Below are 16,122 nucleotides of genomic sequence, written 5' to 3' on the forward strand. Positions count from 1 at the left end.
AATCTTGTAGTCTATGTTGGTTAGGGAGATTGGACGGCAGTTGTTCGACGAAGTCCGATCTCGGTCTTTCTTGGGGATAAAGATGGTGTGGCTCTTAACGAATTCCTCGGGGATGTTTCCCGAAGTGAGGAATTCGTTAAAGATGTTTATTAACCCCGCCAATGCAAATTTCCAGATAGATCTATAGAATTCTATCCCCAGTCCGTCTGGCCCTGGGGTCTTCTTTGTTTTCATCATTCTGCACGTGGCCTTTAATTCGGCTGCAGTTATCGGCCTGTCCTGCAGGGCACTAAGATGATCGGGAAAACGTGTTGCGTCCCACTCACTGAAGTCATCCGTGCCCTGCCGGTCAGAGAAGATACCGATATACTGCTGATGAAAGTGACGGAGTATTTCGTGGGTTGAGCGTAAAATCTGGCCCTTCTCCTCGATCTGGTGAATCGTTTTCTCATCATTAGCCGCCACCCGTTGTTGGTTGTAGAATGCGGCGGAAGGTGTTTCCAAATGTCTGAGATAGAGTCTCGTTCGAAAGTCGAGGTCCTCGACTCTACTCTGCCGCTCTTGCTGCAATTCTATTTCTACTTGTCTGATGAGATCTCTGCAGGGAACTCCGCTCCGTTCGTTTGTCCGGTACCAGCCGAGTTCCCTGTAGAGATCCCTCAGCCGTTTGCATTTTTGGTAGGCCCTTTCGCGTCCACATTTTTGGAACAGTTCCCTAGCCTGCCTCTTGAAGGTCAGCCAGTTTTCCCAGTCCCAGTTGGTGTTTGTCCATCTGTCACAGAGGTTCTGTAGCTGGTCGCTGAAAAGACTGGGGAAGGTGGGAGGGAGCCTCCAAGGACCTCTGGCTGTTTCCATCACCTCTGGGAGCGTGATTTTTAGAATGACCATCTTGTGGTCGGTTGTCAAGTTATGCACTGCGGTGTGACGTATCCTCTGAACATATTGTTCCAGGTTTTGGGACACGTACACCCTGTCTAGTCTTGTCGATATCTGGCCACGGCCCCACGTAGTTTCTACTTTGGCGGGGTTATTCCACCTCCAGATATCGACGAGGTCAAAATTTATACAGCATCGATTTAGAGCAGCAATGCCGCCAGTTCCGTTGTTTGCATTCCCGCCTATTTTGTCTAGACGTGTGTCTTCCACACAGTTCCAGTCTCCTGCAACTATTAGGTGTTCTGCTCCCAGGAGATAGTTTTCAAGGGCAGCGAAGAAACCACTTCTGTGGTATGGATTGTTCGGGGCGTAAACTGCAGCAAGTCGGATGGTACGGCCACCGTACTTCCAGTCCACCATTACTAGGCGTCCTGTGGCGTCTTTTTGGACGTTGAAGAACCCCCCCCCCCCGCGATTGGGGGGCGAATTAGTATCCCCACCCCTCGCGAGTGAGCGTCCCCGAAGCACCAGTAGCTGGTGACCGGATAGCTTCTTGAGAAGTTCTCCACGTCCCAATGCTTATAGAAATGGGTTTCTTGTATCAGGAGGATATTAATTTTGTGTATTAACATTAGCCTCCAGACAGCGCTTTGCGCAAAGGGGTTGCGTAGTCCATTAGTGTTTAAAGTTGCGATTTTAACTTCCATGGTGGTGTTAGAATGAGGGGGGGGTGTTATCTGGTGTTTGTTTTATGAAAGCCGGTTCTGGTTCCTCGTCGGAGCTGGTTGCACTTTGAGCATCCGAGACAATGACGAGCCTGTCTGTAGAGTCCCTGTCTTCGTCAGAGTCCATTTCGTGGACTTGGGGTTGTGCCACTTGATCCATTACTGGGGGTAGGCTCTCTAACATTGTAACGTCATTGTCGAGGGGCTTTGCGCCTATTGTTCGACGTTGACCTGTGGTCTCTGTGTACTCTGTTTCGTCCTCCGATGACATCATGCTGCTTTGTTTCGCTTTTTTCTTTTCCAGTGATTCCGTTTCTCTTGCGCGCTTTGTTGGGGCGCTGGGTGTGACCTCTTCCTCTTTCCTGCAAGCTTCATGGTTTGCCACATTGATGCTGGTGATGTTCTGTGTGTGGCGGCTTGCCTTGGGTATCTTTGGGGTTTTCGTTTCCGTTGCTGCTTCCTTTTCAGCCTGCTGGCCGAGCTCCGGAAAATCGCTCCTTGATATTTTCTCAGGGATCCCGATGGGCGTTGCCCTAATCGGTGTTATGGTCCCTCCTATTGCTTCTGAGTGTGTCTTGTTCGGACATGTGTCCAATTTGTGGGTCAGAGCCCCACATTTAATACAGGGTTCTGTACAGCTTTCCATTTTATGCTTTGACGATTTGCAATTTCTGCATTGTATTTGAGGGCAATATGCCCCAAGATGTTCCTCTGAATTGCATCTAAAGCACCTTTTTTTCACACCTGGGTAGTTCACCATTACCCTCGTTCCCCCCAAAAAAACAAAATTGGGGACTTCTTTTTTCATGTCAATCAGGATTTCAACGTCTCCTGTTTTCCATCCTTTATAGTCGGCGTGCTCAAGTGCTTTAATCTCATGGATTTCCCCCCATTGACTGAAGAATTTCTTGACTTCAGGTTCATTCTCTAGGTATTCTAGAGGAAACCTAGTTATTTTTAGCGTTTTGCGTAGGCTTCCTACGAGGAATGGTCTGATTGTTTGTCCACAACAAATAAAACCTTCTAGTAATTTCTTTTTTGTTTGGTCGTTTTTGACCACTACTTGAAATCTACTGTTCCCGTATGGTATGAATCCGTATATATTTTCAGCCCCTACTGTCTGGATTAGAGCTCCCGCTAACGTCCGCTGATCTACAGGCTTCGTGAGCTCGATACCGAGCGTCTTAGTTCTAGGCAAAAAATGCGACATAGTTACAGAAATTCCTGACTACAATTGTAGAGAGGGGATGTAAGGTAGGGCAAAGTCGAGGAACGCAGGGCGTTCCTCGCGGCAAACAAAACGAGACCAGAAAATGTGGGCAAAACAACAGATAAGGAGAGAAAAAAAAAAGGAAGGTCTTACCAAAGCTTGGGTTCTACAGAGGAATCTGAGCATGGAGCTCTCTCTTCGGGCCGCAGGAACTGGATCCTCTTTTGGACTGGTAGGCACGGGTTCTTTCTTCTTCGAACTGGAGCTCTCTTTGATGTCTTGGCGGAAAGGCCTCGTCAGTGAGTGGCTAGACCTAATACCGAAGTGTATAGCGAAAAGAACTTATATACTCTGCGAACGAGTTTTCCAGGTAGGTGCAACCATTAAGTTACTTAAGTATAAAGAGCTAATAAGCTTCATTTCGGCAATGAAAACATTACTAAAATTACTTTTCCTAGGAAATGTGTTTTTACATTATGGATAATACCTAAGAATAGCGATCTGAACTTTACTCACCTTTGCAACGAGTTGCCCGAGATTGTACTACGTACTAGGATCACTTGCATTTGCTAACGCTAGTGTTCGCCGATACTTTATAGCTTACTATATTCGGCAAGAAACTCTCTGATTCCTATCTTTGAGTTTCTTATTTGGTTTTAAAACTATGTGGGATTTAATATCCCCTTAATTTTAGTAGTGTTTTCATTGCCGAAATGAAGCTTATTAGCTCTTTATACTTAAGTAAAAAAAAGTCTTATTATTATTATTACATGACACCTCCAAAGACTCATCAAGGGTACCTACTCTACAACTCTCCATTTCCACCAACTGCAACTAACTCTATCACCTACACCAATACCATCTACTGCCAACCACTAGTATTTTCACAGACAAACATCCATGCCCAATGTGGGATTCGAACCCACAGCCTTTTGGCTGGAGAGCAGATGCGCTAACCACTCGGCCAACCAGGCTGGCTTAGGTGTGTTAAGTTTCTGTTATTAATTTTTATATCAAGGTTTGTCCAGTTTATATTATTAAATATTTCTTGAAGGACTGCTGTAAAGATTTTGGGTGATAAAGTCTCCTTGTTAGACACCTTTTTCAATTGATATTTTATTGCTACTCTTGTGAAGTTGGATTGTTGCTGTTGCGGTGAGGTATATTGCCTGGAGGAGGTCCATATATTCTCCAGGAACTCCCTGATTCTCTAGTACTTTGATTATTGCATTAATTTTGATGGAATCAAATGCTTTTTCATAATCAATGAAGGCTAAACAGAGAGGCAATTGGTTTTCTTCTGCTTTTTCTATTATTTGTTTTACTGCATGAATATGATCAATTGTGTTAAAGCCCTTACAGAATCCTGCTTGTTCTATTGGTTGATTTGAGTGTAGAAGAGATGTTAACCTGTTTGTTATTACTTTTGTGAGAATTTTGTACAGATTAGAGAGAATACTAATTGGTCTATAGTTCTTTACTTCTTGTTTGTTCCCTTTTTTAAATAACAGTATCAGAGTAGCATTTTTCTCAATTTTCTGGTATCTTCTAGGCATAGATTTAGTAAGTTTGTGACATGGTGAATTATATTGTTTCCTCTCCATTTCTATGTGAATTAGGTCTTCATTAGGACATTTTCCATTTTCATTTCTTTTATTTCATCTGAAGTGGATGAATTCTATATGCGATGGAGAGAAGTTATTTATATTTGATTTGATTTATCTACTGGGGGGTCACTATAGAGTTCTTTATAAAATTCTTCTTGCCTGCTTAGGATTTGTTCTTGGTTCCTTATTATAGTTCCATTCTTATCTTTTATTGCAGTTATTTGACTTTTGCCAACTGATAAATGTTTTCTTAGTCTTTTCATATTTTTATTGTTTTCGATTGTTTCTTTTATTTTTTTAGTGTTATAAGATCTTATTTAATTTCTCATCTTTTTTTCTTATTGTTTTGCTTAGTTCTGCATATTCTATTTTAGAAATTAAGTTTTTGTCTTGTTTCATATTTCGTCTCTTTTTTTGTAGTTGTAAGGTTTCCTCTGAAAGTTTATGGTCTTTTTTGTTGTTTTTGAATTCATTGGCTGCTGAGATTATTACTTCTGTTAGGTTTTTACTTATTTTATTTATGTCGTCTTCTTCAAATTATATTAAGTCTAGATTTTGATTGAGTTTTTCTTCATAATCCTTCTTCTTGTTTTCGATAGGTTTTAAGTCAAACTTCTTGATTTTTTTGTTGTTTAGCCATTTTATTCTTTCCAATTTGGAGTTTATTTTAATTTTGGCTCTGACCAGTCTATGGTCACTTCCTGTTTTTACTTGATTTAGTACTGAGGTGTCTTGAACTATTTCTTTATTATTACACAGTATATAATCTATTTCATTTTTTATTTCTCCGTTTGGACTTCTCCATGTCTATTTTCTTTTGAGGGCTTTCTTAAAAAATGTATTCATAATATAAAGCTTGTTACTGATAGAGAATTCTGTAAGAGCCATCCCCGAGTTGCTGCTCGTACCATATGTATGGTCCTAATGTATCTATTTGGTGAATGAGATGACTTACTTTGGCATTAAAATCACCCATTACTATAGTAAAGTTTTGATTGCTATTTCTTTTTTTATCTAGAGTGTGCTGCAGTGAGTCATAAAATGCTTCTATCTCTTCATCAGTGTGGGATGAGGTAGGAGCATATATTTGGATGATCCTGATTTTAAGTTTAGAGTTTATTTTAAGTGTAATTTTATTAGTATGATTAAATTCTTCTATAAGGTGTGTAATTGTTTTCTTAATTAGAAATCCCACTCCATATTGTACTTTAGTTTTCCCATAATAGTATAAGTAGTCTCCATTTTTTAGTTTTATTAAATGTTCATCCTGCCTGCGAACGTCACTTAAACCTATTATGCCATTTAATGTTTTAGTTCTTGCTGTAAGATGGTAAACAGATGACGAAAAGAGGATTGTATTGATTACTGTTATATTTATGAATTCTTTGGACTATTCCAGTATTACTTATTATTTGGGAAAGCTTTCCCCACTGCATCATTCTCTGGTCTCCATAAATGGTTCCATAAACCAGTTACTTAAATAAAGACCATCTACGAAATGTTATTTTTGAAGACAGCGAAGACGATTAAAATATGCACTTTATTTTATTTTGTCTAAAACATTTATGCATTATGTGTGATGAAGTTTACGTAAAATTTGTAATTTTATAAGTTTATACTATGTATTGGTTTCATTACCTGAATTAAAAGTATTTTTTTGTTGGGTATGACGTTGTTTATATAATAATAAAATAATAAAAAAACGATTTCGGAACATAACCCTACTTTTTCTATGTGATCCAAGTCTCACATAATGCGATTTATATAACGCGGCATTTCTATGAAACCTAACATCTGTGTTATACGAGGGTCACCTGTATATATACAATGGAAAATATTTATTTCCTAGAAATTTCAAAATCAAAGCAGCATATGGTGGGTTTGATAGAATCTACCTAATTACGAGTGGCCGGACGTCATCATCACTTAATCTTTTGGACATCATTTGTATAATTCTCTAATAATAAATTTAATTTAATCCTTTATCCAAGTGTGAGCAAACAAAGTTTGTGCCTGAAAATATCTTCAGGACTGGGGTAAGGTAGTACAACATCGGGAAACTCGTAGCAAAGGTGGACCAAGCTAACATCACTCCTATCTCAGTATCTCCCAAAATGCAAAACACATCTCCTTGCGGATATGTATAATGTTATGCATCAAGGGAAGGGCCACTACCCAGACTAGTTTCGACCTTTATTGAGATCTCTTCAGTATGAGCCAGGCCCAGAATTGGATGGTTTAGTTATCAAGAATTCAGTAATAAGACCTTGCTTAGCACTATGATAAAGGATTAAACTAAATTTATTATTAGAGAATTATACAAATGATGTCCAAAAGATTTCAAGTGATGACGACGTCTGGCCACTCGTAATTAGGTAGATTCTATCAAACCCAGAATTGACTGGTTTAGTTATCAAGAATTCAGTAATAAGACCTTGCTTAGCACTATGCTGTAATTTTTTTTATTAAGTTCATAATGCAGAGCTAAACAAATATCTAATTGTCTCGAATTTTCTGGAGCGCTGCATTCAGGGATCATTATCTGTAAAATAACTTCCTAACTTTCTTGCCAAGTCCAATCCCTCTGCTAATTTCTTTAAACTGTATTATTTAATGGATCCGTCACAATCAGAATCTTCGGCAGAACTTTCCCTGCCATTTGGTTCAATGTCATCTATTAATTGTACCAGTTCCCTCTCATTTAAATCTGTTTTGTCATCAAGTAATTCACTAATTTCATTTTCAGCCATATCACAAAAGCCCTCTAAGTGGCTATTACTATAAAAATAATTTTTTTACATAAAAAAGCATTATATAAGTCAGTCTGGCTGGCCGAGTGGTTAGCGTATCCAGCTGAAAGGCTGTAGGTTCAAATCCCGTCGTGGGCATGGATGTTTATGATTGTCCTTGGAATTAATGGTGATGGTGGACAGCGGTAGATGGCGTTTGTGTAGTTGCTGTCAGTTGGTGGATTGAGTGGCAGAGACAGAGTTTTAGAGCAGGTGTCCTCCCTCGATGAGTCTTTGGACTCCCTGGAGGTGTCTAATAATAATATTGTATGTAACTCACCAGAAAATAAAGTGCTCAACTTGAGATTAACACACTTATGATTTTTTAATGCTTTTTCCTGGCAGAAAACGAAGATAATTTTCAATGATAAACACTTCATATGGTAAACAATTGATGTTCATGCGTGCTAAAGGGTATTTCCCCTAATATAAATGTGATACTTATAACTACATCTGCGATCGTTAAATTTGCAGACGCAAATTTAACGAAGATAAAATTTGATTTTTAAGTCGCTCAGTGAAAAATTTATGAAAAGATAAAGAGTTACTACAATTTGTAAATGGTGTTATATCGAAACCGTGTTGAACAAGTGCAATTTGCAGACCGCGTTATATCGAAACCACATTATACGAGGGTTATCTGTATATCACATTCATGTGTGTTATTGCTATTTAATGAATGCTTTTTTTATAACATATGCTCTTAATACCTAGTTTTTTTTATCTATTTTATACAATCTTTTTTTTTTTTTTCACTAGCTTCATTTACACCTTTTTACATGTGTTTTTGTATTCTTTAAAGTTTTTTATTTATTGAATTACCTTCACCTTAATTACTGCTAAGATCATTACTGGTGCAGCATGAGCTGAAGTCCTTGATAGTCCTTGCCCATCAAATGGCAAATCAATCAATCTATGATCGATTTTCCTGAGTTGTGGGATTAAAAAAAAACTATTTCCAGGAGAAAAAATTCCTGTTATTTGTGTCATCAGAGATTGACCGACTTGCGAATTGAAGAATGATTTAGAAAAAATTCCTCTATTTGGTGGCTTGAATCAAACTTAGAATGGTCTTTCTTTCTTTGTGTAGCATAAGTGGTATGGATATAAATGCCATTTCTACAGGGCTATACAGGCATTTGGGGTTGGTGATACACTGCTTGGGGAAAAAAAGTCACTGGATACCCCCCCCCCCTCCATTTGCATGGTGCATCATGGCATGTAGCAAGTTGTGTTTGTAGCTGGTATAATTGTAGATATATGATGCTCTCAAATCATTGCAACTGTGTACAGGTGAAATGATTATGACAAAGGAACTGACAGAGTTTAAAAGAGTTGCTGTGATAGGATGCCATGTTGATTGACAAATTGGTCCATCCCAGGTCAACAGTCAGTGATACCATACTGAGATGGAAGCATAGAGAGTCAACTGTAAGTGCTATCCACAGTGGGCAACCCACCACACTCAGTGAATGTGACCATAGGGTACTATGAAGGATAATATGTAAAACTGCCATTCGTTGACTGACACGTTGAATGCAGAGTTCCTAGCACTGACTGGAACATGAATCTGCACAAAAACATTCAGAACTGAGGCTTACAACGTTGGTTTCCATGGTAATACTGCAATATGCAAGCCCCACATTACCCAAACCACCATGCAGCATTGCAATCGTTGGTGTAAAGAGCATGTATAGTGGGATGGGGAAGCTTGGAAAGCTGTGTTGAATGACAAATCATTCTACACCTTCTTCTGAGCAGATGGATGGGTGGCAGATGCCCAGTGAACATCACTTACCACAGTGCAAAACCCCACCTATGAAATTTGGAGGTGATGGTATGATCTTGTTTTTCCTGCTTTGGCCTCGGACCTCTGCTTGTGGTGCCTTGTGATATCTGGACATTTTGGACAATGCAGTGCATCCTGCTTTGTGGCATTTCTACAGAACTAACCGTTGTCTCTTTCAGCAAGACAGTGCACCATGTTGTAAGGTTGCTGCTTTAACTGCATGGTTTGTGGACGTGATCATTATCACACTTGATTGTCCTCTATAGAATCCTGATCTCAACCCTATTAAACATCTGTGGGATAAACTGAAGCATCAGGTGAGGTCAAGTAACATCCACTCCACAACATTCCAGGATCCCATTACATGCCTATATGAAGAATGGTCCAAAACTCCCATTGATCGCTATCATACACTTGTGGAGAGAGAGAAAAAAAGAGAATGCCCTATTGGATTGCTGTAATCATTGCAGTGAAAGAAGGTCTTACAACTTATTAAGGGCGGGCACCATGGCTGTTTGTTCGTCACAATATGATGTCCTCGACCTCTTTCCAAGCAGTGTGTATAAGAGTTCTTTTTTGTGCAGAATGCACACAAAAGAACTCTTATAAGAATGTGATATACAGATAACCAGAATGCAATGGTACTGTTTACTGGCACCTTTATATTAACAATGATATGAGATATACAGATGCAGTACAGTTAGAAATTCATAATATTCAGTGATTTTTGACATGTTTACTTGGTGTACAATTAAGCTTAGTTATTTAATGAAATTTACATTTTTTACTAAGTCAAAATATAATATCAAGATAGATGTAATACTTTTTTATATCTGCTATATAAAATTTTTATTCAGCATTATTGTATACATTTTAATTATTTTTAATATACTTCTACAATAAATTCATACTTAATAAATGCTTGTGTATTATATATTTAATTTGCTGTTCTTATTTCAAAAAATTATCACCCTGTTAAGTAAAAATATCAGTAAATCTTTTTCCTTTTTGCATAAAAAAATATAATGCATCTTAGTATTATGAATACAGTTAAACATTAGTTAGTTATAATTATTTGCAGTGAATTTGCTAGTAGGGAAAACTTAATTTTGCAAGTTTGTGTTTAGTTACTTTTTATGTATAGTTGCTTGATTTGAGATATAGCTGATATATTCAGTGTTCACACCTTTCACCCCCCCTTTTTTTTATAATGAAACTTGCTGTTTCTAAGAAACTGATCATTGAATAGTAGCTCTGTATCGTATGTCATTATTTTCATTCATTTCATGATCTAATCATCGGTGTTGATTATTTTATTTGTAATTTTCGTAACTTATGTTATTTCATATTTCAGGCTATGTTAGCTTGCTATCCAGGAAATGGTTCTCATTATGTGAAACATGTGGATAATCCAAATGAAGATGGAAGGCGTATCACGAGCATCTATTACTTAAATAGAGGTTGGGATGTAGAGGTAAGTTAAAAAAAAATTGTAAGAACATTGCTCTGATATATATTCATAATATATAAATTTTTCTCCATATTGATCTTTCACTAGATATCAAGAACATTTGTTTTATAAGTAGATGGAATAATGTGTGTGTGTGTGTGTGTGTGTGTGTGTGTGTGTGTGTGTGTGTGTGTGTGTGTGTGTGTGTAAGAATATAAGAAAATCTATCTTTCTATTAACCAAGCGAACCCATTTTGCTTGGTTAATTACTTTGTAAATTAACTACTTGGTAAATGTTAATCATCATCATCAATTTCCTGCCATGTACCCTCAAGGGGTGTACAGGATACGATAGTACTGCATGAAAAAATTACATCATTACTAACTTCCTATCTAAATTTTCCTCCAAATCAGTCTGTTACTTGTCAAGACTCCAACATTATCAGATCTTATATTTCTATCGTCTAAGGCACTTTGTACCGTATCAATCCACATATATCTTGGTCTTCCTCTGGGTCGTTTTCCTGCCAACCTGGCAGAGAACACTTGTTTTGCTAATCTTTTCTCTCCCATTCTATTTAAGTGACCATACCACCTGAGATTCGTTCTGCTAATGCATTCCTGGATGCTTACAATGTCAAGTTCTTTTGTAATATCCTCGTTTTTAATATGATATTGCCATTGATGCCATCTGTTCACACCTTTAATCTTTCTCAGGACTCTCATATCTGCGGTCTCTAGTCTTTGGTCAAGTGTTTTACTTCTGACCCAGCTCTCAGGTCCATAAGTTAAAACTGGTTTGAACACTGTCTTGTATACAGCTAATTTAGTGTTCCGACTAATTTCTCTCTTATTCCATATGAATTTATTCAGTTGACTTCCCACCATACCAGTTTTGTTGATTCTGTTGTCTATTTCTATATTCAATTTACCATCTTCACTAAAAATCATGCCTAAGTAGCTGAAATGTTTTACTTGTTCCACAGGTTCTCCATTCACAACACAGTTGACATTTTCAATGATTCTGCTTATTTTCATTGTCTTTGTCTTTTTATTGCTGACCTTCATACCATATCTATTACAACAGTTATTCAATTTAGTCAGAGAATCTTGCAGACTTGTAGTGGATTTATTTAGAAGTATAACATCATCTGCATAAAGCAAAGAGCTGACATTAACATCTCCAATTTTGATATCATGTTTAATACCACTTTCCTTCATAATGTGATCCATATAGATAATGTACATCCTTGTCTCACACCAGATTTGACATTAAACCATCTTCCTGTACTTCCTTCAATTCTAACTGCTGACTTACAACTCAAATAAAGAATAAGTATTGCTTGATATAATGCCCCATTGACACCATATAACTGCAGCGTATTGAATAGCTTCTCTCTTGGTACCTTGTCATATGCCTTTTCCAAATCATCAAAACTTAAATACAGATCTTTGTTATATTCCCATGATTTCTCCACTATTTGTCGTAAAGTGAAAATCTGATTCTGACAGCCTCAATTTGGCTTGAATCCAGCTTGTTCTTCACCAAGCTTTCCTTCCACAATTGGTAAATGTTAATTACTCGGTAAATTACTTTGCAAAGCGGAATTCCAAGAATTGAAAAAACTTAAAAGAAAATGGAAATATTATAATCCTTCCTGCTGACAAAGAAAATGTCACATCCTAGATACCACAGAATATTATTACAAAATGTCAGAGTTACTACATACAGATACTTACTCCATTCTTGATAATGATCCAACACAAGAATTTCATAACCAGACTAATAACCTCCTCAAGACTACCTTTGAATTTTCTAGAGAATTAAGATTATCTCTCCAGTTCCTGAATCCCCCATTCCTTGCAAGTATGGGGTTCCAAAAATACAGAGAGAAAACGCCCCACTAACACCAATTGTAGATGGGATTGACTCCCCTAGTTATAAGTTATCCAAACGCCTGTTAAAATTATTGAAAGCTTTTACAGGTTCTTCTGATTCCAACATTAAGAATTCCGAACACTTTGTTTCCATGATTAAAGACATATCTACAAAAGGATGAAATCTTAGCCAGTTTTGATCTCTATTTACCCATAGAAGAAGTATTAGTCTTTTATTAGATAAATTATCTAAAAAAAAAAAAAAATCATGACACTTAAGTCACTGTATAAATTCAGGTTGCTTCATTTTTGGAAACATGATCTTCAAGCAAAATCACGAGTTTAGTCATTGGCAACCCTCTGTTATCTGTACCAGCAAATATATATACTCAGCTTTTGAAGAAAAAGCAATAAACTCCTTTCCATTGAAACCAAGATTGTGCAAAAGATATATAGATGATGATTTCTTTATTTGGAGCCATGATTCAGATTCACTCTAAGAGTTCTTGAACCATCTGAACAGCCTACATCCTAGGATGAAATTTCTAGTGGAACTAGAAATTAACAGTTCACTTCCTTTTCTTGATGCAAAAATTACTCATTTATTTGAAAAACTAAAAATCTCCGTCTACAGAAAGCCTACACATTCCAACAGATATCTTCAAGCTCACTCTCATCATTATCCACCTCAAAAGTTTGGTATTATTTCTACTTTTGGAACTCATGCACGTACTTTCATCAGTGATGAAGAAGATATCTCCAAAGAATTAAAGCTGCTTTTATAAATTTTTCAAAGAATGGTTATCGTAAACAGATCAGCTCTATTTTTAACAAATTGATAGAAATCCTCAAGAAATAAAATTCGTATCCCCCCCACAGACAAAGCTTCAATCCTGGCTTCTACCAGTAAAACCTAAACATAACAATTTGAAGTATCCAAGTGTACCATCTTTGGTGTGGTTATAATTCTCCATGGAAAAACAGACAAATCATTTAAGGTTTGTATCAAAGAACATCTCGGAGATATCACCTATGGTAAAACCCAGCCTTATCCAGTCGTTCTTCATTCTTCTGATCCCAATGACTATCAATTCACTATACACTCAGTAAACTGGGATAAATCTGAAATCATTTACAAATGCTATGATGAACTTGGAAGAAAAATCTTAGTCAATAGAAATTGCACTAAATCCTGTTCACCTTAATGTTAACCTCAGCCACAACCTTTTTGATTGTTACTTCTCCGTTATTCAGCTATGGCAATTTTGAGACCACATCCTCATGCACGAGAACAACAATGCAGCTAGTCCACGAATTTATACTAATGTGAGCAATCCGTTATTAATTTAGAACTTTGTTGATGTACCCAAGTAATGTTTTTTTTATGGATTTCTTTTTTTCTTCTGTATTATGCACCTGATGAGTTATTTTCTAGTCATATAAGTTATTTTCTTTAAAATTTTACACACACTGGTGTCCAAAAGCTAAGGATGAACTACATTTTTATTTGTATATGGAAAAACTTTTCATCACTATATCTAAATGTACACAAATTTATTGCCAGCATACTAATAAATTATATTACACAAAAAATGTGTTATAAATTTTGTACAAATTAAATGCCAATACATTTTTGGCAAAAGTTACAAATTTCCTAAGGATGTAGTTAAAGAATTAATGTACAATGCCTACAGAAAACTATGCAGCTCTCACAATGCCATTCCATGCTCATCACCAATTGATTCAAGAGTTGAACTCCTAAATCACTAGTCCACTTCTCCTTCATTGCAAGGATAAGGCCTTATTTATTTTCTGAAGAGGGGAATTTTTCATACCAGTACAAAAAACTATGAAAATTTTAATAACCGGTACAGCCGTAGCAGCTGAGTATCATCTCTAGGTGTATCTTTACAAATGTAAAGATACACATAATGCCTCCCCACACCATGACCCTGTTGTGTGGGGAGGCATTATGTTCCGAGCTACAAGTGCTGGAAAAATGGACTATGACTGGTGAACGATATTGCAGCAAAGTTCAATGTCATGTGCAATTGTTCTGTAGTGCTGTAGGCAAAGAATTCATTTCAAGTGATTCAGGAGTTCTTGAACAACTGAATCACTTGCCCACTCCTCCTTCTCTGCAAGGATAAAGCCGTTTGTTTTCAGAATGGAATTTTGGCAAGCAATATTCACTCCCTATTGCATCCCAAACATGTTCTGTGGGGATCGAGATCAGAGCGTGCTGGCCACTTGATTTGATTAATATCTTTGGTCTCCAGAAGTATCTGCACTGCTTGTGTTGTGTACAATTTAGTGTGACATTGTCATCCATAAAAATGAATTCTTTGCCTACAGCACCACAGAACATTTAAACACGATGTTGAACTTTGCTGCAATATCGTTCACCAGTCATAGTCCCTTTTTCCAGCGCTGTGATATCCATCCCTTTCAAGAACATTCTTGCAATGGTAAGCAATATCACTTTTATGCCAGATCAAGTATCATCTAGAATCAGAGTAAAGAGTGAAACAGCTCATCTGTAAAGAGTACATTAGCCCATTGGTGTCTTGTTCAGTTTTTATGGATACACCCAGAAGGTGATATTCAGCTGGTATGGCCATACCGGTTGTTAAAGGCGTTATTTAATTTTATCATAATGACATTAGTTAATTAAATGAATAAATAAAAATAAAGAAAATGCAAGCCTATTCATAGATTTAAGGAAAAAATACACTGAGTACATCAGAGTATACCGTATTTTTCGGACAATAAGACGCACCCCAAATTTATGAGACGATTTTTAGAAAAAAATATTTTATTATATAAAGATATTTACAAATTCTTACTTAATTTTTATTTATCATTACAATCATTTGTATTAGCAATATTCAATTCATCTTCACTCTCGGTACTATCACTCATCTCGTTAATGTCACCGTTCATATTACTTTCGTCTGAACTATTGTTGTCACTCCCTTCAAAAACTGCATCATCTTCGGTACCATCCATCACATTACTTATCCCACATTTCTTAAATGACTTTATAATCGCCTCTTCTTTCACAGCTTCCCATGAATTTTTCACCCAGGTACATACTTCTGAAATTGTTGGCCACTTCATACGTCCTGTTGCTGTAACATCATGATTTGGGTTTGCCATCCATTTGTTCCGCTCTTCCCGCATAAAATTTTTGAATGGTTTATTAATAGATCTATCCAAGGGTTGTAATTGATTTGTAAGGCCTCCAGGAATGACAGCTAATTCTGTATTCATTTCTTTTAGAAGCTTCTTGGTTGATTCTGTTTTATGCGCTCTAAATTGATCCCACACTAACATTACAGGCTTTTTAAACAATGCACCTGGATGTTTTGCCCATATCTTTTGTATCCATAATTTCATTCCTGTTTCGTCCATCCATCCTTTATCTTGAACATGGATAATAATGCCACGAGGAATTTCTTCTCTTGGAGATTAACATGGGGGGTAGCTGTTTTTGCCTCCTGCGCAACAAGCTAAAACTATAGTGTAGTGAGTTTTTTCTTGACCTGTTGTTTTGATCACTATTGATTTGGTGCCTTTTGAATCTACTGTCCGATTTGAAGGAACATCAAAAGTTAGAGGCACTTCTTCCATGTTCGCAATTTGATTAAGCTCAAAGTTAAATTTCCTTCTCTCTGATATGACAAATCTATGGAATTCTATAATTTTAGCTTCATAGTCAGCCGGCATTTTTTGGACTAGAGTGGTTTTTGTATACATGCATAACCTGTGTCTTTTCATAAATATAAAGCACCAAGA

General features: G+C 37.0%; 1 protein-coding gene across 2 annotated transcripts in view; it reads left to right on the forward strand.

Moving 5' to 3' along the window:
* Positions 1-16,122, forward strand: part of Hph (HIF prolyl hydroxylase) — a 125,008-nt gene that overhangs the window by 18,585 nt on the left and 90,301 nt on the right. For both annotated transcript variants that reach the window (XM_090411078.1, XM_090411077.1), the window contains exon 2: positions 10,351-10,470. In XM_090411078.1, the coding sequence (XP_090267204.1) occupies positions 10,351-10,470 (120 nt within the window). The remainder of the gene's footprint in view (positions 1-10,350; positions 10,471-16,122) is intronic.

The sequence above is a fragment of the Typopeltis vanoorti genome, chromosome 21 (genome assembly GCF_054136105.1).
Source record: "Typopeltis vanoorti isolate ZY-2024b chromosome 21, IOZ_Tvanoo_1.0, whole genome shotgun sequence".
Taxonomy (NCBI): Eukaryota; Metazoa; Arthropoda; class Arachnida; order Uropygi; family Thelyphonidae; genus Typopeltis; species Typopeltis vanoorti.